Source organism: Daphnia carinata, chromosome 7, assembly GCF_022539665.2.
Source record: "Daphnia carinata strain CSIRO-1 chromosome 7, CSIRO_AGI_Dcar_HiC_V3, whole genome shotgun sequence".
Taxonomy (NCBI): domain Eukaryota; kingdom Metazoa; phylum Arthropoda; class Branchiopoda; order Diplostraca; family Daphniidae; genus Daphnia; species Daphnia carinata.
In genome coordinates this window covers 7,274,425-7,297,358 of record NC_081337.1, presented here as the reverse complement: position 1 = coordinate 7,297,358, position 22,934 = coordinate 7,274,425, and the positions used below count along the sequence as shown (strand labels likewise).

Here is a 22,934-nt window from a genome sequence, read left to right as displayed (position 1 = left end):
AGCATGTCTATTAGAGGATTCTTCTTTTCAAGAGGAAACTATGGGCTTTCTTTAAAAAAAAATAAAAACAGTTTCCGTTAAATAATTATTGTAAACAGGAATATAAAAATACTACCTCGCAAGCTTGGTGAATTTCTTCCGGTTTTGTCAAAAATTTATTTTTGCGAAATTCACTTTTAATCCGTTTAGAAATAAATGTCTTGTCACTGAGCTTAAGTAGCTGAGTATAACGGATGCAAGACCGGAATAACTGAAATATCTGCGATTTATTGGTGACGTTCATCATTAAAAAATTGCTGATCGTAAGAATTGGGAAACGAGATTTTTCGTCTGCTAAATAGGGACCTGATGCTCCGTTGCAAATTTCTTTATTTGGTAACTGATTTTTTATATTTGGAAGAAGGCTCGGCCCCGGGTATCAAAAACCCGGATTACCCACGGATCGTCACCAAAAAAAGTCAAAAATAAAAAAAATGGCCAAAAATGAACAGGTGCAATGGGTAACAAGAGGAGCGGGAGGGGGAGAGAAACTCTTTTTTTACGTTTATTTCAAAAACTATACGGCCGTACAATCGTTCTGGAAATAGATTGAATATTTCTGCTGCATCGCGCTAGCGCTGTAGCGTACTGGCGCGCTAGCATTGTATCAAATACTCAGTGTATTTAAAAAACGATTGACTTAATGAAAAAATAGCAATTTTCCCGAAATCAGCATTTAATTTTGAGTATATCCTGTGATATTCAACCAATTCCGATGAGTGGGAGTTTTTACAGAAAAAATTTTAAGCCCGACTAAATAAGCCCAACTTTTCTTATTTTTTCATTTTTTACGTTTATTTCAAAAACTACAAGGCCAATTGAAAAATAAGCTTCATTTCCATGATTGCCATTCAATTCTGAATCGAAACGCATGACACATTTGGGGATATGTACCCATAATCATTGAAATTATGAGGAAATGACGTAGAATTTGTGTAGCATTTTAAATTTTATTATATTCGTTATCAGCAAACAATGTACAATTGATGTATCTGGGCCATGATGTTTTAAGTTTCCGTGTCACGAAGTACGTCTCTTAAGATCGTTGGCTCATTCCGACCAGGCTGGAATTCCGCCATACTGTTATTTAATTTCGTTTGGGATGGAGAACCATCAACCTGGAAACAAACAATACGCAATATAAAACATAGGGAACAAACTTTTTGAATGCTATAGTACTGACTTTCTGGGAAGGCAGTTTGGGTGGACTTGGACGTGTCGATTCCGTTTCTAAGAAGCTGATGAACGCCTCCGACAATGACTAAGCAGAACCCACAACTAAAGAATGGAAAAAAGTATTTGCTTTACAAAGAACTACCTTCTCTCCATCTCCTGTGCTGGAGTTTCCAGAAGATGTCCTTGATCTAGTAGTCATTTTCAACAAACCAGTAGCCCATCCGCTCAACCCGGATGAGGATTCTTCAACTCCTGATTTTCGGCGCTCTTCGTTTGAAAAATCCATAACTGTTGCAATAATTCGCAAAACTTCAATCCGACTTTTGGCTGAAGGGGCAGAGAAGTAACCCATCAGAAGATTTTTAACCAGCGATCTATTTTCATAAATAGATTAAAGTTAAATTTAAACTAGCAGAAATACCGACAAAAAACCGAAGATGGTGCTGTTTTACCTATCAACCTTGCTATCGGTGCCACTCCGCATTTCCTCCATCTGATGGCGGATGTGAGCTAGTTCAGCTTCTTTAGTCCGCACTACAATCCCCACAATACAGAAAAAGAAAATTCTATTACATGAAAACTTATTTTCCTGTTTTCTTCACATTTTCACTTTCAAAATGAAAAAAAAAAAAAAAAATACAACAAAAAAATTTCAGGTGAACTCTGGATATTACTAACTATAGTTTTGGACAAAGACGGCGAGGTATTCCCGGTGAGAGCGTTACAATGGTACTGGTACCATGCACATACAACCAGTACCTGATGTAATACTCACGGACGGGAACACCAAAATCAAGAGTGTGAATTCAGCCAAACTTGGCATGCCTTACCACGATGCAGAATCAACAGGTTTGCGCGAACATGCATCGCCGAATAACGCAACTCAAACAAACAGAACACACTTTAGGAACGGAGGATGGATTTCGGGTTGAGGAAATACGGTGAGTAACTGCTAGTGTTTGAAATTATGATTTTGCTTTTTGTTTAGAATATTGGTAGAATAGAGACGACAGGCCGGCTCACAGATGTCCAGAAGATACCAAGAAAAAGAGCTGATAGGAAACACGATATGTCATCAAACTGGGCTGGTCGGTTAGGGGTTAGTAGCTTCTGGGATGATCGCCTGGTCACCCCAGGCGGCAATTCGGATACTGGGCAATGGAGAATCGAGCTGGTGCGCGATAAACCAAGCATTCCCCTATTTTTTTCCAAATTACCGTATGAGATTTCCAGGCGAATGCCATTGCTCAATGTAATGGGTTTTTGAAAAAAAAGAAAAAAAATTGAAGAAAAAAAATAAAAGAAACAAGAAATCAAAAACTTTTGCGAGATGATATGATAAAAATGCGTCGTATAGCCACTTCAGCTAATTGTAGGTCAAAACATGTGGCAAAATCTTTACCAAGCTTTGCAAGCATACTAAAAAATTCGGTTTTAGTTTAAAAATAGAAAATATAACTGATTGTGCAAAAAAAAAAAGCCCAAGCAAACGAGACTATGAATTCAGCAGAATAAGGTAAGGGAACAACCAAACTTAACAGATTAACAAAAACTCAATGAAAATAAAAATAAAATAAAAGTGCCAGGTGGATTTGGTATATGTGTGGGGATGTGGGCATTCTCACGGCCTGATACCAGCCGGCAGTCTGGGTTTCCCTCGTATTTGAATCAAGTCAAGGATATTATGGCCCAGAATTACCTGCTGATATTTGGTCGTGTCAGAAGCCATCAGCGGTGTTTCAAATAATGCTAAATAATATTCGAAAAATTCAACGAGCAACTGAAAACAAGCAATCCAATGCCTCTACAAGAATACACGAGAAATTGTGACGATACCGGAATTAAGTAAAAGATACCTTCATGTTTGGCAGTTGCCAGAGCGGCGGTTGTTTTGTCCAACTGCTGAGTTAGTCTACCCGCTGCTTCCAATCCTAGTTGTGCCTCCGAGAGTTTCCGTCGAAGCATGTTCATCTCGCTGTCCTTTTCATTTTGTAGGCTCTCCGCGAACGCCAGTTTTTGCGCCAATTCTTTTTGTGCCAAAACGATGTCTCTTTCTCTTTCTCGAGTTAGCTGTTGTAGGGCATGTTGAAGCCGGTCCAACGATTTTTCTAGATCCACTTTTTCTTTTTCCAGACGATCTTTGTCAGTAACGCATTGCCGATACTTGTCTTGCCAAACATTTAGCTGATCTCCTAATCGCCATTGCTCTGTTGCCCTCTCTTCAGCCGACTGAAGCGATTCTCTGAGAGTCTTTTCCTTCGTTTGGCTTTTCAGCAGCTCTTGGGTGTACGTCTCTTCGACGCTCAGGAGATGGCTTCTCAGCCGTTCGATCTCTGCTTGCTTTTGGGCAACAACTGATTTGAAGGTTTCAGCTTCCGACCTCAGGCGAACTGTTTCCTGTTCCAACTCATTCTGCTCGTTCAACCTTATCTGCAATTAAAAATGTGAGTTATTTCGAATGTTCAGCTTCAATATGTACGTTTAGTATACCTGAAGTTCTTCACATATTTTGGCCAAACGTAGAGTTTCAGCATGATAATTGACAGCTTCTTGGTGTTTTTGTTGAACAGTTTGTACTAACTGTTCCCGTTGTTGCTGGAATGCCTGTATAGTTTCTCTAAGTCCTTCCTTCTCCGTATTCGATTCCGATATTTTTCTGTTAAGGTCGTCTCGCTCCCTACGGATGAGTTCCAGTTGTTCAACTATTTGGTTCATTTCTTCGCTCTTGATTTCAATCTCTTTCGTTAGAGCCAGTATTTGCTTCTCCAAATCAGAGTTACGGTTCTTCCCTTCTTCCAGTACAAGTTGACGCGTATGAAGAATTTCTATTTCTTCTTGTAACCTCTGTGCTTCTTTGGTTTTTACGTCGCAAAGTTGACTAAGTTCCTCATTCCGTCTACTTTCCTTCTCGCAGAGATCGCGAGTTTCAGATAATGTAAGACGATATTCTTCAAGGTCGGATTGCAACCGAGACACTACCTCATCTTGAACAGCATTGCTATTGGATAGCTCGTCATATTGTTTCCTTGCCACATCGAGTTCGTCTTGAAGTTGACCTAATTTTGCCTCCAAATCCAGCCGACGGCCTTCAGCTTCTTCTACGTGGATTTGAGCTTTCTTCGCGGCTTCGTCGTATTCAACTAATCGTTGGCTGAGCTGGTCATTGGAATGCTTTAGAGTACTGAATTCTTGTTCGTGTTGACGACACAAGTCTTTTATTTTGGCTTGAAGCAAAAGATTTTCCTCAGTCAAAGTTTGAATGTCTTGCTCGTCAGAGTTTGTCTCTGTGCTGGCTTCTATTTTGTTACTTTCTTGGAAGCCCCGCAATCTCTCCAGTTCCTCCAAGAAATTTTGCCGTTCAATTTGTATATGGTCAACTTGTTCTTGGCGAACAGTGAGAACTTGATTCAAGGAATCGATATTTGATTCCAGGAGCCGTTTTTCTTCTTGGATTCGTTCTAGTTCGGACTTACATAACATTAGTTCGCAATGATTCTTTGTTGAATCCGTTTCCAATTTCAGTCGGGTCGCTTCAGCTTCTTCCATCTTGATTTGGCAACTGTCGAAAGCTTTTCGAACTTCTAACATTTGCTGGGCCAGAATTTCGTTTTCTTTGCTCAGCTCTTCAATTCGACTTGTCTCCGATGATGTTTGAGCCTTCAGTTCTTCTAGCTCGGCTTGAAGTTGACATTTTTCATCAATCTGCCTCTGGATGTCTGGCCAGTCCAAATGAGGTTCTGTGGTGGCATCATTTTGAACCAAGGAGGGGGGGATTGTCGTTTGCTGTTTGGTTTGTAGGCTGAGCAATTCAGCTTTGAGTTGTTCAATGAGATCAGATTTGACCTGAACAGTTTCATTGGCTGATTCAAGATTGGATTCGAGAAGCCGATTTTCATTCGTGACTCGATCCAGGACCGACGTCATGGAAGAAAGGATCTGATTTTGACTCTGGAGAGCTTCAAATTTCGCTTTCAAATCGGTGTTTTCTTCATTTAACCGCAATTCCTTCGCTTGGCAATTTGATTCCCATTTAGAGGCAGTTTCCCGTAAAGCAGTAATCTCTTGCTTCAGTTTATCATTTTCGAACTGAATTGATTCAAATCCTTTTAGACTATCGCTCATAGCTTGAAATTGCTGTTGAAATTGAAAGATTTCTTGTCGGAAACTATTTTGATCGTCTTCAAGCCTTTTGATGTCATCTTCCGTCGCTGGCTTTGTATCAACGGCAAGTTCGACATCCACCTCTTCGAACTCTTCATGAATTGGAAACAATGGTCCACTTTTAGTCTAATCAAGATACAAGAGATGAAATTTGATCGAGACAACACAATGAAAAGCTAAACCAACCTGTTGTTCTTGCTGTCTATCGTTGAGCAGTTGCATCAACTGTAATTGAAGCTGTCGATTTTCTTCCTTGAGTTGGTCCCTGCTGGTGACAGCTACTTCAAGGGCCGCTTGGTGCTGTTGATCCAGATCAACTAACTGTTCTTCAAGCGAGGCCACTTTTTTATTAAGGAATGTGTATGCCTGTAATCCAGAAGATATTATTACGACAGTCATAAACAAGCTTTGTACGTCTTTTTTTTTCTTTCTTTCTTTTTCTTTCTCTTTTTCTTTTTTTCTTTTTTTCTTTCTTTCTTTCTTTCTTTCTTTCTTTCTCTCTTTTTTTTTTTAATCAGAAAGTTTAAGAATGCTTTAAGGTTTGCCGAAGTGGAAAAGTATCTAACAACAAGGCCTTTGGCCTATCTTATCTTTAGTTAGCTTAGAGCTGGCACATAAGCTAGAGAGAGTGAGAGAAAGCCAGAGGGAGAGGACTCGGCAAACTAGGAACAACCATGGCAAACAAATATAAAAACCAATGGGGAGAGTGTCATCACCACACAAAGAGCCCTTGTTACTTCAAACAATCGAAATTTCACGTACGCGAGTCTTTCACAATAGGCGCATACAGCATTATTCACCCAACAAATATTTTAGATCAACTGGTAAACGACGATAAGTGATAATGTAGAATTATTATCGGTCTAATTACACTGGCTTAGGAAACAAGAACAAGCAAATGGTACTTAAAGAAAGATTTTACCTCATCTTCTTCGTCGTGGCCAGGTCCATCTCTATTTAATCGGTTGGATATTATTCGCTCGCCTAGTAAGAATGAGGTGGACAGTCCAAAGAATATCAATATCTCGTTTCAGACAAAAGAATTAAAATGTAAACTAACTTACTGAGAGCTGGAGGTAACTCGAGACCTTGCGATTTCAACCACTGCTGGACGTCTTTTTGCCACGACAACTCGACCACCTGCGATACAGAATACACGACATGTTTCACCAATGGTTTCTATTTTTCTTTTCAATTCTCAAATTTTTCCTCCCTTCCTGTCTCAAATGTCAGAAATGTTTCAGGGTGTAGACTGTTGAGGGGTTCGCCTATCTACCCTAACAAGGTCAGTTTTTTTAACCTCCTAAAAAAATACTTGGGTTTAGCCCTACTCCGCAAACTGTGGAGTGTCAATCAAACTTGGGCGCACTCTGTTCAAAATCTATTCTTAAACATAGGGTCAGTTTTGTAGGGCGTGGGTTAACATAGAAAAAAAATGTAAAAAGGTAAACGAGGAGCAATGGGGAAAAACTTAAGTGTTTTAAGTTGTAACAGTCGGCGTAAGAAGATCAATAAGGTGAGGCAACGGGCTTTAGCAACGTGTATGGTAAACGAGCCCGCATGAGGCCTGTAAAGTACCCGGTTTGAAATCATTCAATATGCGCAGGTGATGACGTCTACAGTTAGAGCTTGGCATCTGAAAGTAGACTAGAACCCAGAGCGTTATGGTAGGAAAAAGTTGGTTATCGTCGAGGATAAACACTTATCGCGTACGTACATCTCAGCGCATACTTTTCGAAACCGAGTTTTGTAAGCTGCGTTCGTTCCAATCCGTCGACACGCAATATGGCATAGATGCACGGTGAATCATCTAAAAGTGAATCGCATTCTATGCACGGTCGTGTCTGTATATGCTTGTAAACGTAATCTAGGCTACGCAGCTGAGTCCACACCTGACCAGGTACCTGCATATGCAGGGAGGCAGACTCGTTCGGCGTCTCGCCATTCCAGCCTTTCACGTCGACAGCTGCTGCTAGACCGTATGGCATCACGCTATCGCTCTCTCTCGTTTTGACTGGTCTCTTTCGCTCTCTCTTTTTCTCATCCTTCCTTCCACACTCGCCGTTGACACATTCGGCTTTTTTTTATTATATTTTTTATTATTTTAATATTTGCCTAACTGACACGTAGGTGCAATGTGTGAAGGGGACGTTCTTAAACTAGCCCTCGTCTTACCAAACGCCTTTTTGTCTTCCCCTTTTTTGTGCATCACTTTTCTATGCAACGAGTATTGGAATATATATCATAGAAACATACCTGGGATTGATGATCGTTTTGCCCTTCCACGCTAGCACTCGTGATCGTCTCATGATTGCCCTATTAAGAAAAGGAAAAGCAAAAAGAACAGGGATCATTAGACAACCATTCATTACAAATGCAGCCCTCGAAAAGGGTAGCTTTGACAAATCTATTATGTGTGCGTTGATTGGCAGAGTCGTTGGGTGCCGTGCTTTGAGAGAAAATTAAAAACGATGGAGCATTGGGCACTAACCAGCGCATTCCGGCTCAGTTACATTGCCAGACTTGAAAAGTGGATGCTACTTTTGGTAATAAATTTTGTTTTTTTCTACTATCAACGTTCTCTTTTTTTAATGAGCAAGTTGATGTGCGAAGGCACACCGGGTTTCTACCGGTTTTGACCCCGTGGTTTGACACGGGGTTAACAAATAGAAAAAGGGGGAAGGAAACAGTAAGCCGGACACAGACTCACGGTAAGCAAACAGAGGCTAGCCATCATTTAGAAGGAAGGAGGAACCAACCGGATTGGTCCGGCGTGTTTGATTACAACAATCATTTGGCACTTGGCATGAGAAATCTTTTCATATCTGAAAAAAATCTCATGCCATAAATTTTAACTGTCGACCAAGAACATTAAATTAGAGGAAAATCGCACTAACAAAGGAAAGGCTAGCCGAAATTTTTTTTCAAATAAGGCTATCTTGCCCGAATTTGATCTGAGCGGGGTCACATGGTCTAATAAAACTTTTTTTTTTTATCTTAACGACGGGGTTTTTAGCACCTTAAAGAATTATTCTTTTGATTTCTAGTTCAAAGGTATGGGATTTGGTTCGTTCCTGTACAACAAACTGGAAGAAAAGTAGCATGGGCAGGAAATGGATATTGACACGAGTACGCAGAGGACGACAGGACGAAGGAGGTGAAGTATGTAAGGGGCGGAGGGGGAGGGGTACAACTTCCTTCTGTTTCCCAAATAAAAGAGGGGAGGAAATGCCATAACGTGCCGTGGAATACTGATTGCACGTCAACCCAATACACTCGATGAGGATGATGTGGAGCGCGCAATTGTTTAGACCCCGGAACTGGACGGAAAATATTGCAGGCAGACAGGATAGACTATGAAGTAACGCATATTTTTATCCATTTCAAAGTCTACTGTTTTAAGAAATTTGGGGAAAACGTTTAAACAAAACAAGCAAAAATCTACCGGATAAACCCGCCAACCGCGTTCGGTCTTGAGCAGATACTACATCTTGTCTTATCGGGGCGGAACTTGGCTATGTTTGGTAACCGCAAAACCGTAATGGATTTCCAGATACTAGCCCCCGCATTGTCAAAGATAGCAAACGAATACGAGCGTAGTATCTAGTGAAAAACGGAAAAAAAAAAAAAAAACTATCCACAAAATGATAATGTGGACTTACTTTAAAGAGTGGGAGTTGCCGGGAGACGTGCGGACGTTAGCAGGAGTGACGACTGTTCTCAACTCCTTCTCGTCGAAAAGTGCAGCGACTTTAGCGCCGACCAAAACGGATAAGTCACCGTTTGCTTTTCGGCCGCCATCTAGCTCCTCCCACATGGGTAAGTCGAGTCGGACCAATAGCCACCGCGCACGCTATGAAGGGCGCCATACTGTTTTCTTCGCTGTTTGAAATGCCTGTCCTGACTTGTTGCTCGCTTGCCACAACGTCGAAGACTGTTGGACGTTCAACTCGAGTATTCGCTTTTTAAATGCCCCAATGTCCAACGCCCATATCCCAATTAACAAAGAAAAAAGAAACAACCACATCGGGGCGGCCGTCAGGTCAGATCATCACCATCTTGCGCTTCATTAAAAGCCGTACTGGCGTTGAGGGTCTGACCGACAGTGAAGTTATTGCCAGCATTCACCTGTTTCAACTGGAATGACTTCCTTTCAACTTCAACGACTTGTCAAAAATGAATATCTTTTCCTATTGGCGATCTTTATTATTATTAACATACGTCCTGATGTACATTAACAGAAATGATTTAAAAACAGCGACTTCCAATTTAGCGGCGGTAAATAATTTGAAAAGGGATTTTTTTTCTTTTTTTGAAAATCTGAAGGGATACGTTAAACTACTGGTAAACTGTCGACGTCACCCAACTTAATCATACGTAACATTACGTCGCTGACAACAGATAACCAATAACTTGGACTATCGAATGAATGACGGGTTAACATTATCCCTGACAATTTCTGATCGAAAGTGTAGATGGATATCAATATGTCTCCGTTTTTTTTATATAATACTGTCTTGTTGCGACAAATACTCAAACAGTATTTAGTCACACTTCCTTCGGCCAGGGCTGTCGTGAGCTCTAGATATATTTGCGTCATTCTTAGACGGAAAGCGAAAAAGGGGAAAGTAGTCATACTATAGATTCTTCAAAAGGATATTTTTTTAACGTAAGTCTGTATTTGTGGTGTTACTACTAATTTATGAGTAAATTTGAAGTTGTCACATTCTCCCTTAAACTTTTGGTAAGTACATCATCCGGAGTTATGACAACCCTGAATGACCTGTACGAAGGCTGGGACGACAATGCTCTTGAGGTGAATAGCCTATATGCAAATAACAAGCGGCACATTTCGTGTTCCCGTCCGCGTATGGGTCTCTTTTCTTTCTTCTATATCGTTCGACGGAAACGGATATTGTCACGCTCGCGATTGTCCTTTTCTTTTTTTCTCCCATATACTGACATTTATTTTTCACTGTCTTCCTTTTCGCTAGAATATCTAGCCTCCACCCTCTCTTCCCAATTTTAGTTTCATTTGTGTAGAGAGCAAAATGGCGCGAGGGAGGAACTTTGCCGGCACTCTCCCCTACATCTATTGATTCAAAAGTTGCCGAGAAAATAACACCTGACCCAACCAAACACGGTCGAAGCATAATCATATTACCCGTTTAACAGTTGGGGGAAAAAAAACTCCCTCCCCCCCCCCCACCCCACCCCACCCCTGCCACACGTACAACTGTTGATACTTTCCGTCTGGCGGATATATGCCCACTTGTGTGAGAGACCGATTGTGGGGAAACATATACACACATATACTCGGTATAGATTTGCATGACAAAACGTCCGTGTAATGGGTGCTACATCCGCCCTCCCGCCCTATTCTTCTAAAAACAAGAGATGAGGGCGCCATCATTCCAAACTGGGAGGAACGACAAAAAACTTCAAATTTGGCCTATCTGTCGACCGTATTCATTTACGAATGATGGCCAGGTGCGAACAACAGATGTCTGACAAAAACAGTGAGGCTGATAATCTTTTGGATCACAAGATTTCACTTAATTTTTTAGCAGAACGTACGTAATACTAATAGAAACACGGCGTCGTATCAACGGAAAATTTTAGGTATTTTTTAGTCGTATTACGATTTCCCTGCTGTTATTCGGCAACGTTTTACTAAAGGCATACTGTTTGTTGATGCGACACACAAACAGGTCATGGAAAAGAAAGCGATATAATACAATCCTGTTGGAACCATACCTTTATTTGTCTTCTCTTTTTTCGTCCCTCCCCCTCTCTTTCTCTCTCTCTCCGATATTCTAAGCATGTTTTCAAAACCCATTTCCTGGACGCTAAGAATCATCTTACATCCCACTTTCCTCATTATTATTTCATTCTTTACTTTTCCATTTTCGCCTATACTCCCACCCTCAAAAAAAAAAAAAGTCCTCCACTAGCCAGCCGCAAAAATTTGATCTATCCAAGAATCGGTTGTCAACTATATGTTTCATTTAACAGGTTAACCTTCAAAGTAGCGAACCCAAATTAATCATAACAAAGGTTACTTCTGTAGCCTGATCAGGTACGCGATTAACTACGTACGTGGCCAGATAAGCCAATGCGATCACGTGATTTGTAAGAATGCGAGAGAATAAAAATAGGAAAAAGGGGAGTATGTTGGGTCTTTTTTCCGCTTCCGATTTCAGCATTTCTCGTTCGTAAATCGTTCAAGAGTTCAAAGGTGACTTTCATTTAATCGGCACCGGACAACGAACTCATTAGTGTCCCAATAGAATCAGGAGAAGTGGTTTTTTACGGTTGGTAGCAACTGGTAACGGCAAGGAAAGACGTGTGGGTTTACGTTCGATGAAATAATTCAGTCGTATGCGGTACGCATAGTCACGAGTAGACCAAGGGGAAGCGGTAACGAGAGAGATAACAAGGAGAATTAATGAAGCAGCGGCTTAAAGGAGAACCAAAACCAGGTAGAACAGTCTTGCTCGGCACTCCCCCATTCCCCCTCCCGTCCTATCCACTTCTCCCCTAGCTGTCACACAAAGGTCAACAGCATCACATGTGAAGGGCTGAACAAGCACAATTGGGATATAACCAACTGTTGGGCTAACTTATCGCTCCAAGATAAGAAAAAACGGCGCGCACAAGGCCCCTTTATTAAAAATATTAAAAAATGCTCCCTTTACCGAGAGTATGTGTGGGGCACCATCAAATGCTCGATAAACAGCTCAACCTCGCTCACTAGGCCTGCTAAACTGATAAGGGATATCACATAGGTTCTCTGGGCAATTAAGCTCAACGTGACACTGTAACCAACTGACAGAACTGAGCAGTTAAGCAGAAATGAATAAAAATTTATCATTCCACATACATTGGAATAAACCTATTAGAAAAATTTTAACTAATAGTACATTACCTTAGAGGAGCTGAGAAGATTGCGGTATTGCCGTGAAAGTGTTGAAAGCTGTGATTCAATTTCACGGTTGATTGAAATCAATTCCTCATTCTAGGAAAATCGAAGGATTGAAAATGTTTGGAAAAATGGGAGAGTAGATGGCACAGATATTTACCTGTTTTTTTAATTGAAAAATTTCACCTGTGGTACCAGCAACTTCTTCTGCCTGTTCTAGGGTTAGTTGGTTGTCATTCTCTGAAAAGGAAGAAGGCATGGCTATTATATCTGCAACTTAATTGAGTTCAAAATTTACAACGTGAATTATTGCGTAATTCCACAACATAGAATCAGATGCTGTAACCAAAATAAAACCACGAACCGCCTGATGACGTGTCAAAAGTTTGTCTATAGATTCTTTTTTTGCTCAAAACACTTACCTTGAACGCTTTCGGCTACTTCGTTAAGAACTTGGGCTGTAAAAGAGGAAATTTTTCCCTGTAAATTGCTTAATCCTCCGCCAAACCATGACATTTTAATTCGGAGTTTCTATAAAAATGTTTAAGTATTTACAAAAAAAAAGGTCGTCTGTATGTTTCAGAGACCACCTACCGTTGGAGCTGCGAACTTCCACGTTTAGTTCATCTCTGCCATTTGGGAATCGGCCATATTGGTGTTCTTTCTTCATCCCGGTCGGTAACACGCAACAGTAAGCTTCGTTTACAATGATATTGTAGAACTTTTTATGTTAAATTTGTAAGCCTGATTTTTTCCCTTAAGGTTCATTTTTGAAAATGTCTGGACGCATGATGAAATATCCTTACACATTCACGGCCAAGTTGGCCATGTTTCCGTGGAAACATCATATGACGAATAGCTGGCTCTACAAATATTACGCTATTGGAGTTGTTACTACTCTTCCCGTCTTCGTGTGGTTGAACGGGAAAAGTATGAAAGTTTTTTTATTTGTTTTAACTGTGTCTTTTAATGTATTCAATTTCACTTTTATAGTTAACTCGCCTGGCAATATCAAGAAGTACGAAGACCAGATGGCAAAGGAAGCTGCTCTTGCCCATGGTCATTAGTGTACGAAAATATCACTGTTGTAAAGAATTTGAAAATAGTAAATGAATACCAACAAAGCATTCTTCATGATCTTTTTTATTTTTCAAATGCAATTAAAATCATTACAGTTAATGAGTTACAGTTTTTTGGACACAGTGGTAGACTTAAATACAAGTGTAAATAATCAAATGAAAATCTGTTGGGCAGTAAGTGAATCTGCAAATGGAGCAACAAGCTTGCTAGTTGCAAAATAAAATACCAGACCAAAAGTAATTGAAATAGGAAGTGCAGGCAGGGCCTTTCGAAAGATGGCTAGTAACAGCAAAGTCAAGCACAGTCCCTGTAATAATAAATTTGTATTTGAAAGTTACACTACTTAATTATCACAACAATACTTACAATTAGAATTGCAACAAAGCAGGCAATTGTTGTGTTCCAGTCTCCATATGAAGAAGCCTTACCAACCAAAACACTGTAGAAGATGAAGTCTCCCAACCCCAGTTTTATACCTCCTATAATAATGATATGCTAAATCCGAATTATAATCAAACAATTTTATCAAGTGAGCTCACTCTCTTCTTCATCGTCTTCAATCTCTTCTGTAACTGGTTGGGGCTGGGGAGGAGCTCTGTGGACATCTGTGGCTGCTGCTTGGATTCTATTCCTTCTTGCTTCTGTTCGCTGCTCAGCTTCTTGGTTCCAGGTAGGCGTGAAGCCGCCTTCTGTTGGGCTCCTTGATCCATTTGCAGAAGCTTCATTATTGCTGGTTGGTAATTGGTCCGTGGCCATTACGGCTATGTATGCCACCGTAGCTAAATGAATTAATCGAAGGTAAAGAATTTGTCGCAAGAAAGTGTTGAATCTCATACATGAATAAATAAGAGCAGGAAAAAGAGGCTCGTTTCTGGATTGTGCCGTTTCAACCAGGATACGTAGAGGTCCACGAGGCGAGAGGACAGCTACCAAGTCTGAAATAGACGCAATAAAACGAGCAAAAAAAAATATTATACACATATATACCCATGTATACCAAAAAATGATTGTTCTTAAACTCAAAGAAAATGGTTACTTACCCCATATAGAAATGACACCCAAAACAACCCATGTGGTCCACTCAGGAAGGTATTTAATAAAAACCAGTGCCATGAGCGCAGCAACAAAAATCAAATAGGCTTGCTGCAAATGAAGAGGAGCTTTCCAGTGAATTGCAATCATCCCGACAACTCCAAAGTTCCACATGATGAAGACTAGTGAAGGGTAGTCTAATGGAATGTTGTATGTCCGTAGAACCTCGCTGGAGAATAACAAGTTAACAGCAACATAATTTTGTGTTATAAAAATGTTTCTTACCCAAGATATAGGTAGGCAAATATGAACAAAAGCATTAGAGATGACATGATCAACCACCCATGAATGATTTTGTAGCATCGATACTTGTACAACAGAATTAGAAATACTGTCATCACTACAATAACACCCAAAAGAATAGCTGAATTAGCTACAGCATTCCAAACTTTTGTTCCTGTATCTGGACTGTCTTCATGGAATGGTGTATATACCCTGAAAATTAAAAAGGAAAATTAATCATAAGCTCAAGAGTGTAAAATAAAACTTGCTTACAAGTAGATTCCTTTTTGTGTATAGTAGGTTACTGAGCTGATGGTGGCCACAACAACCATCATGCATAGGGAGACAGGCACAAAAAGTTTAATTACATGAGCTGCTCCATATTTCAACTCTTCTTCATCCTCAAGTTCTTCCTGGTCAATTTCTTGATTATGATTTTCCCTTCTTGATGCATGCTGCCTTTCCTGCAAAGCTGGCGTTGTGTTAAATCGCGCCGATGGGCGGTCGTTTGGAATAAGCGATGTTCCGTTTTCTGGTGGGTTTGATGAAGTTGATGAACGAGGACTAGCCATTCCAGTTATCTCTATTTTCGCCTTTCAAAAAATCAAGCAATCATGTTCTTGACAGCAGTAAAAAGAAATTCCGGTTTTCTGAAATCCTTAGCCTATTGAATTTTTCAATAATTGAACGTAATCCTGACCAAATTATTAGACACTTCTCAACTGTCACAACTAATGTATATCAAGAGCTTTGAGACGTGGAGCGGTATATCGTGGAAATCGTCATGGAAAGGGGAGGCGTTAGCATCCATGGAAATCGGAGCCAACAGTGTATATTGTGGGAAATTTTGGAATGCTATGCGAATTCACGCTAACAATATTTCCTGAGGATTATAATTTTGCCAATAGTTTGTGATCTGCTATATTTTATCCACTGATGCGGAAATAGGTTCGCAGCTGAACACAACGTGGGGAACTATGATAAAAAAAAATTGAACTGAGTTTGACCATGCTTTTAAGGATGGGCAATGCTGAGACTGTTTCAAAACATTTTGTACAGAAATAGTTTTCACTTTTTATTGTACGACGAATACTCTATGTTTACGAATAAACAATCATTTAAAAATTTTAGCAATAGTAATTTCAGTTCTTATTGTCCGTCAGGTAGGTTGAATAATAATTTGGGAAGCGCAGAGATGAAGGGCCTCATTCTGGGGAAGCGTTTTTGGTACTCTTACCGGCTCACAGCGACGTTGATTTAATGTGATCGTCAATAGCTTTGAATATTATTGAATTTTGTAAATTGAAATCTGTTATACCAAATAAAACAATTAGTATGCGTGACAGCGAGTTGTGATGAATATGAACAACGATTTCGAATCCCCATATCCAATACTGTATACATGTTTATAACATTACCTAATTTAACCTTGACCGTCGTTGAAACGAGTGGGTCAAAAGTTGTCGGTTCTGGTCCTTCGTCAGGACCCAATAAAACAATGCATGGCACTATGACGGCTGTGATGACAAAGAATGTGATGAGACCTATGATAATCCACTTAGTCAGCTTTCCTGTTAAAATACGAAGAAAAGTTAATGAAAAAGGAATTACACATTAGAATAACCGCTTACCACAACACATGCATGCTGCGCAGCATGCTAAACACATTTTCAATATTTATAACTTAAAACGTGAATTTAGGATGTGCTCCTTCCGTCAGACTAAACTAATGTCGATTTTAAAGTATTGGTATTGCGTATATATACAATACGTCAAAAAAATCAGTCTCGTCAAAACGCGTACAAACTTATCTATGACTGGTTGCATACGTACCGATAAGATAAAACGAGGGTTAATCCCTGTGATCCCCGCTCTTTTTCCTTGTCCCTACAATAACCTGGGAATTACGTTGATCCACTTATTTCTGACGTAATCCAGGATCAGTGGCCATCCAGAATAATTGATGAAGTACTGCACAGCTGAGACACATGAGTCCCAAATAGAAGACCAAACATGACGACTTTACATTTAATATTTGCATTTGCTGTAGTGAACTGAAAACTGTTGCAGCTATCTCCGGTATTGGTCTCGTGTACAGCACCTAGAAAGAAAAAACCAAACAAGTATTTCTTAACCGTTGGTTTAAATCCGCCGATCTGTCAAGATAAGCACATCCTGTTTATCGTTTTTTTTTCGATTTTCTCGTGGATGATTCATAGATATATATATTGACTTAGTAATTTGACAAACATGTTACAGGAGGCACAGCGTCAGGAAATTTTTCACGACTTAGTTGACATTTCCTTCACATTCTTAACATGTCTGCCGGCATGTTATTCAACCCTCGAAACCTATAGTCAGGCTAACGGTTACGTTTGTCACATTAAAAAAATCTTTTACTGTTGATAGCCCGGTAATTGATTGATATTTTCAGGTGTATATTGCGGCTCCTTACTGCCTCCAATAGCTTTGAAAATAACTGAATCCTGGAGTAAGTCTATTACAGGGAAAACAAGCATTACGATTTTTTGGCAAAAAAAAATCAAAGCAACAAAAATGTATAAGTACGACGTAATCTAAAGAACGTAAAGACATTTTACCAAAGGACGTAGGACTTGGCGAAGTCGGAGAAGGCCCTTCGTCTGGACCCAACAGAAGAATGCAGCTGGTTATAATGGAGACCGTGAAGAAAATAATAACGGCAATTATAATCCACTTGGTTATCTTTCCTATTTGAAGTTCAAAATATAAATTTCATTTTTGCTGTTCAAATTTTGAAAAGTAACGTAATATGTTTTGAAAAATTCTAACCACAGCATGTGCACAGGGCAGCACACGCATTGCACATTTTTTCTTTTGTTCTCGCTTGGTCAGTTCAAAATGAAATCTGGAATGCTGACGGTTAGTGAACATCAATACCAAACGCATCTGGCTATACGTATGGATCCGTGGGCTAATATGGGAGATAAGATGGTTATCTTGTTGGAACTCATCAATTTTTCTCGTTCGTGTTTACTTAGCAACAACGGAAATGATGACTTAATGTTTTAAGCCAAGGTAGAGTGCTTACCATTGTCGCTCAGTGGTTGGCAATAGCAGGTCTGATGACTCTTTCGACAAAACGAAGCCTAAAGTAGAGATACTTCAGATTATTAAATAATGGTAAATTTCTGTAATAGAAAATGTATACTTTTTGTTGCTGACCACTTTGCCTAATCTCCATGCCGTACAATTCAATTATAGATAATTTAATTATAGATAACGCAAGTGTTCTTGCGATATCTATAATTGCATCAAATAATTTTTTTGTTATTTTGTTTTGCTTTCATCACAACCAACAAACAATCTGGCAATTTTCATATCGGCATCGCTTTTGGCGGCCAGGTTAAGTTACGAACTATCTAACTTCGCGGTTTTATTGAACACCCAGAAATACGAATAGAGAGAAATAAATTCCTCCAACACGGGATCCAAAAAAGACGCAGTCTGTCCATCAGGAATGTTCCATGCATTAATCTCCTAGATTTGTTATGCTTTATAACGACAATAATTGGATTGGGTGATGGCTCTTTCATATGACAAAAATGGAATTATTGGTGTTCCAGGACCCAGAAAAAATTCAAAACAAACCATATACACACACGCACAGGGAAAACAAGTAGATAGAAGTAAAAAAAAGTCAACTAATGACAGAGACCTGCCTTGGCTGCGAAACAATTTTTTAAGGAACGCAGGATGAGCTACGGATGTTTCTTTATAATCTGCGAGGAGGAAAACTAACACACAAGTTGGTTATTGTATCTTATTAATCTTCCAAATTCCTAAAGGCTTGCTGCATTTGTTCGTGCAGTTCATCGTAGTCTTGCTTGATTTTGGCTTCGCCGTCTTTGACGGGATCCTATTAGAAATCAAAGATTAGTGTTTAAAACAATACACAAATAATAATAAGAATCTTTCCAACGAGAAATGAAATAGGAGCACACCTTGAATTTCATCGATGACAGTTGATAGAGGATGTTGCCCATGGATTCACGAATGGTTCCCCATGTGATCTTGTTATCTGATTGGGCGGTAGATTCAACTGCGTGGCGAGCCATATCGTAGAAACCAACCATGTTTCGCAGCATACCCACGGTTTTGTAGAATGGGCAGAATCGATCGTAAGACGAGTATCTGCCAATGACAAATCAATTCAAATGTCAACTAGCTCCTAATAACATAACATCAATATGGCCAAATATATTGATATACCCGTTTTGTTGAAGGAAATCATCCTTTAACAATTTGGCGACTTCCAACGTGATCTTGTCTGTTTCAGCAAGAGAGGCCTTGCCGACAAGTTGGACAATTTCTGAAAGATCTTCTTCTTCTTGCAAAATTTCTTTAACCTTGGTACGCAGGGGTACAAACTCAGGGAAATGACGTTCGTAATGGTCATCCAGAGCACGCATGTACTTGCTACAAAAGAAAAAGAATGACTAACTCAGTCTTGTAGAATTTCTGGGAACTATTTACCTGTAAGAGATAAGCCAGTTGATGGAAGGGAAATGCTTTCGCTGGGCAAGTTTCTTGTCAAGACCCCAAAACACTTGGACGATACCCAAAGTTGCGGAAGTAACGGGATCTGAGAAGTCACCACCAGGAGGAGAAACGGCACCGACGATAGAGACAGAGCCCTCACGTTCTGGGCTACCTTGGCACTTGACACGACCAGCGCGCTCGTAGAAAGAGGCCAAACGGGCACCCAAGTATGCTGGGTAGCCACTGTCGCAAAAGAGGGATAAATCGCCAATTATGTAGACGGCTAAAATAAAATACTTATCAGAAAATGGACGCACCTGTCGGCAGGCATTTCAGCAAGACGACCGGAAATTTCACGAAGAGCCTCGGCCCAACGTGATGTCGAGTCAGCCATCATGGAGACGTTGTAACCCATGTCACGGAAATATTCAGACAAAGTGATACCTAACAGCCGATGAAAGCAAAACTCGTTTATCTAGTACTACTAAAGAAAGGGCTAAGATATTGTACCAGTGTAAATAGAAGCTTCACGGGCAGCGACAGGCATGTTTGAGGTGTTGGCCACCAGGGCTGTACGCTTCATGATTGATTCAGTAATACCATCAACCTCGCACGTCAACTCGGGGAAGTCTCGAAGTACTTCAGACATTTCGTTACCACGTTCACCACAACCGACGTAAATAATCACGTCAGAGTTTGAGTACTTGGACAACGATTGCGAAATTACGGTTTTGCCGCAGCCGAAAGCGCCAGGAATTGCTGTTGTTCCACCTTGGACGCAACTGTACATAGACAAATGTATGTTAACTTGGTCTGTGAAGGTTTAAAAAATACATATATGATTTTTACGGGAAGAGAGCATCCAATACACGCTGTCCAGTCAAAAGAGGATGATTGGCTGGAAGTTTTTCTACAACTGGACGCGGTTGACGTACAGGCCAAACCTAATTAAAAGAAACTTGCTCGATTGTAGTTACTCTATTAACATCATGCGGCGATTCGTACTTGTAACATGGTATAATCGGTCTTTTCCCCATCAAACTCAATTTCAAGAATTTTATCAGTGACCCTGTAGTGACCAGGAGAAGCCATCCACGTAACAGTACCTCTAGCACGAGGAGGGAGCATCATTTTATGTTTAACCATTCGGTTTTCAAAAACGGTGCCGTAGATATCGCCTCCAGTTACATGGCTACCAATCTGTAACACATAAAGGATATTTAATTAAAAAATTATTGTTTCTTTGGAATGAAGTTATTACCCTAATGTTGCATGGTTTGAAATCCCATTCAGCAGTGACACTCAAGGCAGGAGTGTTAACACCACGAGGAATGTAAATACTTTGTGTAAGTTCGTTGATGTCCTTAAGCGGGCGCTGAATACCGTCAAAGATAGACTCCATGATACCAGGGCCGAGCTCCACAGACAAAGGTTTTCCCGTCCTCAATACAGGGTCTCCTACTGTGACACCTGAAGTTTCTTCATAGACCTACAGAATTCCTCTGTTACTACTATTTGGTGATAAATTATATACCACAATAAACTGACCTGGATGGTGGCCATGTCTCCTTCCAAACGAATAATTTCTCCTACAAGTTCAGAATAGCCAACTCGCACCAATTCATACATAGCTGAACCAGACATCTTTTGGGCAGTCACGACTATAAAAGATAATCGTTATGTAGCATATGGAAAACTAATGCCACTTGCTAGTATTATGGCACAGAGATAACTGTATCTAAGTAGCAAAATTTTAATGGTTTCTTTAATTCCAGTTGAAATATAAATGAGACTGGTAATAAACGGCAACCAGAGTCACTAAAAGCTACTGTACAATTGTCATTATAAACACTCTTGCCATGAAGAAATATTTCCTTTTTAATTGATAATTCCCAGGAATCTAGGTAGCAGAAAGAAAGGTTAAAAGCCAACATACCAGGACCGGAAACGGCGTAAACGTATCCATACTTTGACTCCCTCTCTTCATCTTGCAGTTTCGGCAATTTCGCCGCTCTATCCATAGCACCAGCCTAAAAACATTGGTAAACGCTTACATTTTTATCCGATGTCAATTCTTCACGCATAACAAATAATATTTTCCTACCATTTTTAGAAGTTTTGTTCAAGTGAGCTTTTTAAAACGAGGAAGCTGATGACAAGACGCGGGTATCGAGTGAATTGCTCTCGAATCAAGTCGGAATCCTAGTCATGGGGTGTCAGAGTCAGCTGAGTGGTCACGCGACTTGAGCAGAGAACTAAAAGATCAAAAACTTGAAACTTGTCGTTCAAGAACTTTCGTCGTGCCATCTATTGCCTGACACGTCTACAAAACGAATGACAATGGGAAGTACACAAAATGTCATGTTAGCTCAATTTGTTAAGTTTTCTAGTTTATTTAGCAAAACGAAATGTCAAAAGCCTGTTAACGAGACAGCAATCGTTTTCACGATTCTTTAATTCAAATACTAGCTCGTACAGAGGAATTTTCGCTAGATGGGGTAAAAATAGAATGCATTCAATTTTCAGCCGATCTCTCAAAATCCCTGAACTTATCACCAAAATAATCACAAAAAATCCTGAAATTTAGTTTTCCATAAAATTAAAAATATAATTTATAAAAGCATATTATTTTTAAAACAAGTTTTCCATTTGGAAGTAAGAACTACGAAAGTTTTTTTTCTGTAACAGGAAATTTGACTCCCAAGTCCTGCTTAGCCATGACCATTGATCTGAGCAGACGAATTGCAAATGTGGCTTTGTTTTTCAGATCAAGCTTTCGTATAAACAGAATTACGAAAACCTTGAAGATAAAAAAAGTGTAAAAATGGAACCGAGCGTGCTTTCGCTATTTGGAAAACAATTCGTTCGTGGAATTTCTACTACAGCTTGCGCGTGTGGTAAGCGCAACTTTAAGAAATTCCCTATTTACAACAAAAGAGGAACCAGGGATTTTAAAGCTCGACAAGCGAAAAATCCCCATCCTGATGTCCCGATACACAGTAAAGTGTAAAAAAACAGAAACACATAAAGTGTATACTAATATGTTTTTTTGTTTTTCTTTCCTTAGCCTACGGAGTTAGACCTATTGGTTATAAAGCTGGGACATCTTTCATGAAAATCAATGAGCTGGTTCCTGAAATCATCGTTCCAGATTTAACTGGTTTTAAGGTAGAAACTTGCAGCTTTTTTGTAATCAATTTCACACAGGGGTGTACTTTTATGTTCTAGTTGAAACCATATGTTTCTTACCGTGTTAATGATATTGTGCAACCACCAATGACTCCTGAAGAATTGTTTGGTGCTGTCTATGTAAAGAAAATAACAGAAGACTTCAAATTGGGGAAACTTGGACCTGACAACCAGCCCTTACATCCCAGTCCTGAAGAAAGTCTTTCACCTGAAGAAGCCAAAGAAAAAGTTTTAGCAATTAGAAGTGACATAGTATGAATAAATGTCTTTATTTCTCATTAAGTTTTCACTTGTGGATCAATAAGAATACATAGAGCAACGTAGATTTCCAACCATATCTTTTCTGATAGAGGGTTTTGACAACATCCATATATAATATATATGTGATAAGGGATGGGGTTCGTCGCTAACACATTTGATATAGGAAAGGACTTGTCCGAGGTTATTGCTTGACTAGATTGTGACTTAGTTCACGTATCGTCAGTATAACAGCATGATAAATCGCGAGGAAAAAAAGGTGCATTCCTCATCG

General features: G+C 39.8%; 5 protein-coding genes across 7 annotated transcripts; 2 read left to right on the top strand and 3 right to left on the bottom strand.

Annotated features, from left to right (window-relative positions):
• Positions 1-969: 969 nt before the first annotated feature.
• LOC130685267 (thyroid receptor-interacting protein 11-like) lies at positions 970-12,879 on the bottom strand. Of its 3 annotated transcripts, XM_057508544.1 has the most exons (13): positions 12,721-12,879; positions 12,459-12,538; positions 12,305-12,394; positions 7,633-7,692; positions 6,441-6,516; positions 6,299-6,360; positions 5,563-5,742; positions 3,706-5,502; positions 3,072-3,645; positions 1,668-1,749; positions 1,358-1,589; positions 1,223-1,300; positions 970-1,157 (listed from the first exon to the last, which is right to left on the bottom strand). In XM_057508544.1, exons 1-13 carry the CDS (start codon positions 12,812-12,814, stop codon positions 1,047-1,049), a joined length of 3,516 nt encoding a protein of 1,171 aa, XP_057364527.1. In that variant the 5' UTR covers positions 12,815-12,879; the 3' UTR covers positions 970-1,046. The 3 variants fall into 3 exon arrangements, with proteins under 3 accessions (XP_057364527.1, XP_057364536.1, XP_059352205.1); XM_057508553.1 differs by lacking the exon at positions 7,633-7,692; XM_059496222.1 differs by lacking the exons at positions 7,633-7,692; positions 12,305-12,394; positions 12,459-12,538; positions 12,721-12,879 and adding an exon at positions 6,955-6,984.
• Positions 11,810-13,427, top strand: LOC130685744 (uncharacterized). The gene is made up of 4 exons (XM_057509071.2): positions 11,810-11,858; positions 12,882-12,989; positions 13,061-13,228; positions 13,292-13,427. Exons 1-4 carry the CDS (start codon positions 11,825-11,827, stop codon positions 13,363-13,365), a joined length of 384 nt encoding a protein of 127 aa, XP_057365054.1. The 5' UTR covers positions 11,810-11,824; the 3' UTR covers positions 13,366-13,427.
• LOC130685829 (presenilin homolog) lies at positions 13,426-15,419 on the bottom strand. Its single transcript, XM_059496234.1, has 7 exons — positions 14,966-15,419; positions 14,696-14,905; positions 14,419-14,639; positions 14,215-14,313; positions 13,918-14,157; positions 13,745-13,857; positions 13,426-13,685 (listed from the first exon to the last, which is right to left on the bottom strand). The coding sequence occupies exons 1-7, from the start codon at positions 15,262-15,264 to the stop codon at positions 13,530-13,532; spliced, it is 1,338 nt and encodes a 445-aa protein (XP_059352217.1). The 5' UTR covers positions 15,265-15,419; the 3' UTR covers positions 13,426-13,529.
• A 2,760-nt stretch (positions 15,420-18,179) lies between these two features.
• On the bottom strand, positions 18,180-21,273 carry LOC130685431 (V-type proton ATPase catalytic subunit A). Its single transcript, XM_057508730.2, has 11 exons — positions 21,150-21,273; positions 20,762-20,874; positions 20,475-20,702; positions 20,219-20,413; positions 20,063-20,157; positions 19,724-19,995; positions 19,531-19,657; positions 19,208-19,456; positions 18,944-19,150; positions 18,676-18,865; positions 18,180-18,590 (listed from the first exon to the last, which is right to left on the bottom strand). The coding sequence occupies exons 1-11, from the start codon at positions 21,232-21,234 to the stop codon at positions 18,498-18,500; spliced, it is 1,854 nt and encodes a 617-aa protein (XP_057364713.1). The 5' UTR covers positions 21,235-21,273; the 3' UTR covers positions 18,180-18,497.
• A 280-nt stretch (positions 21,274-21,553) lies between these two features.
• On the top strand, positions 21,554-22,727 carry LOC130686833 (large ribosomal subunit protein mL41-like). The gene is made up of 5 exons (XM_057510001.1): positions 21,554-21,560; positions 21,855-21,868; positions 21,951-22,212; positions 22,281-22,381; positions 22,442-22,727. Exons 1-5 carry the CDS (start codon positions 21,554-21,556, stop codon positions 22,658-22,660), a joined length of 603 nt encoding a protein of 200 aa, XP_057365984.1. The 3' UTR covers positions 22,661-22,727.
• Positions 22,728-22,934: the final 207 nt, after the last annotated feature.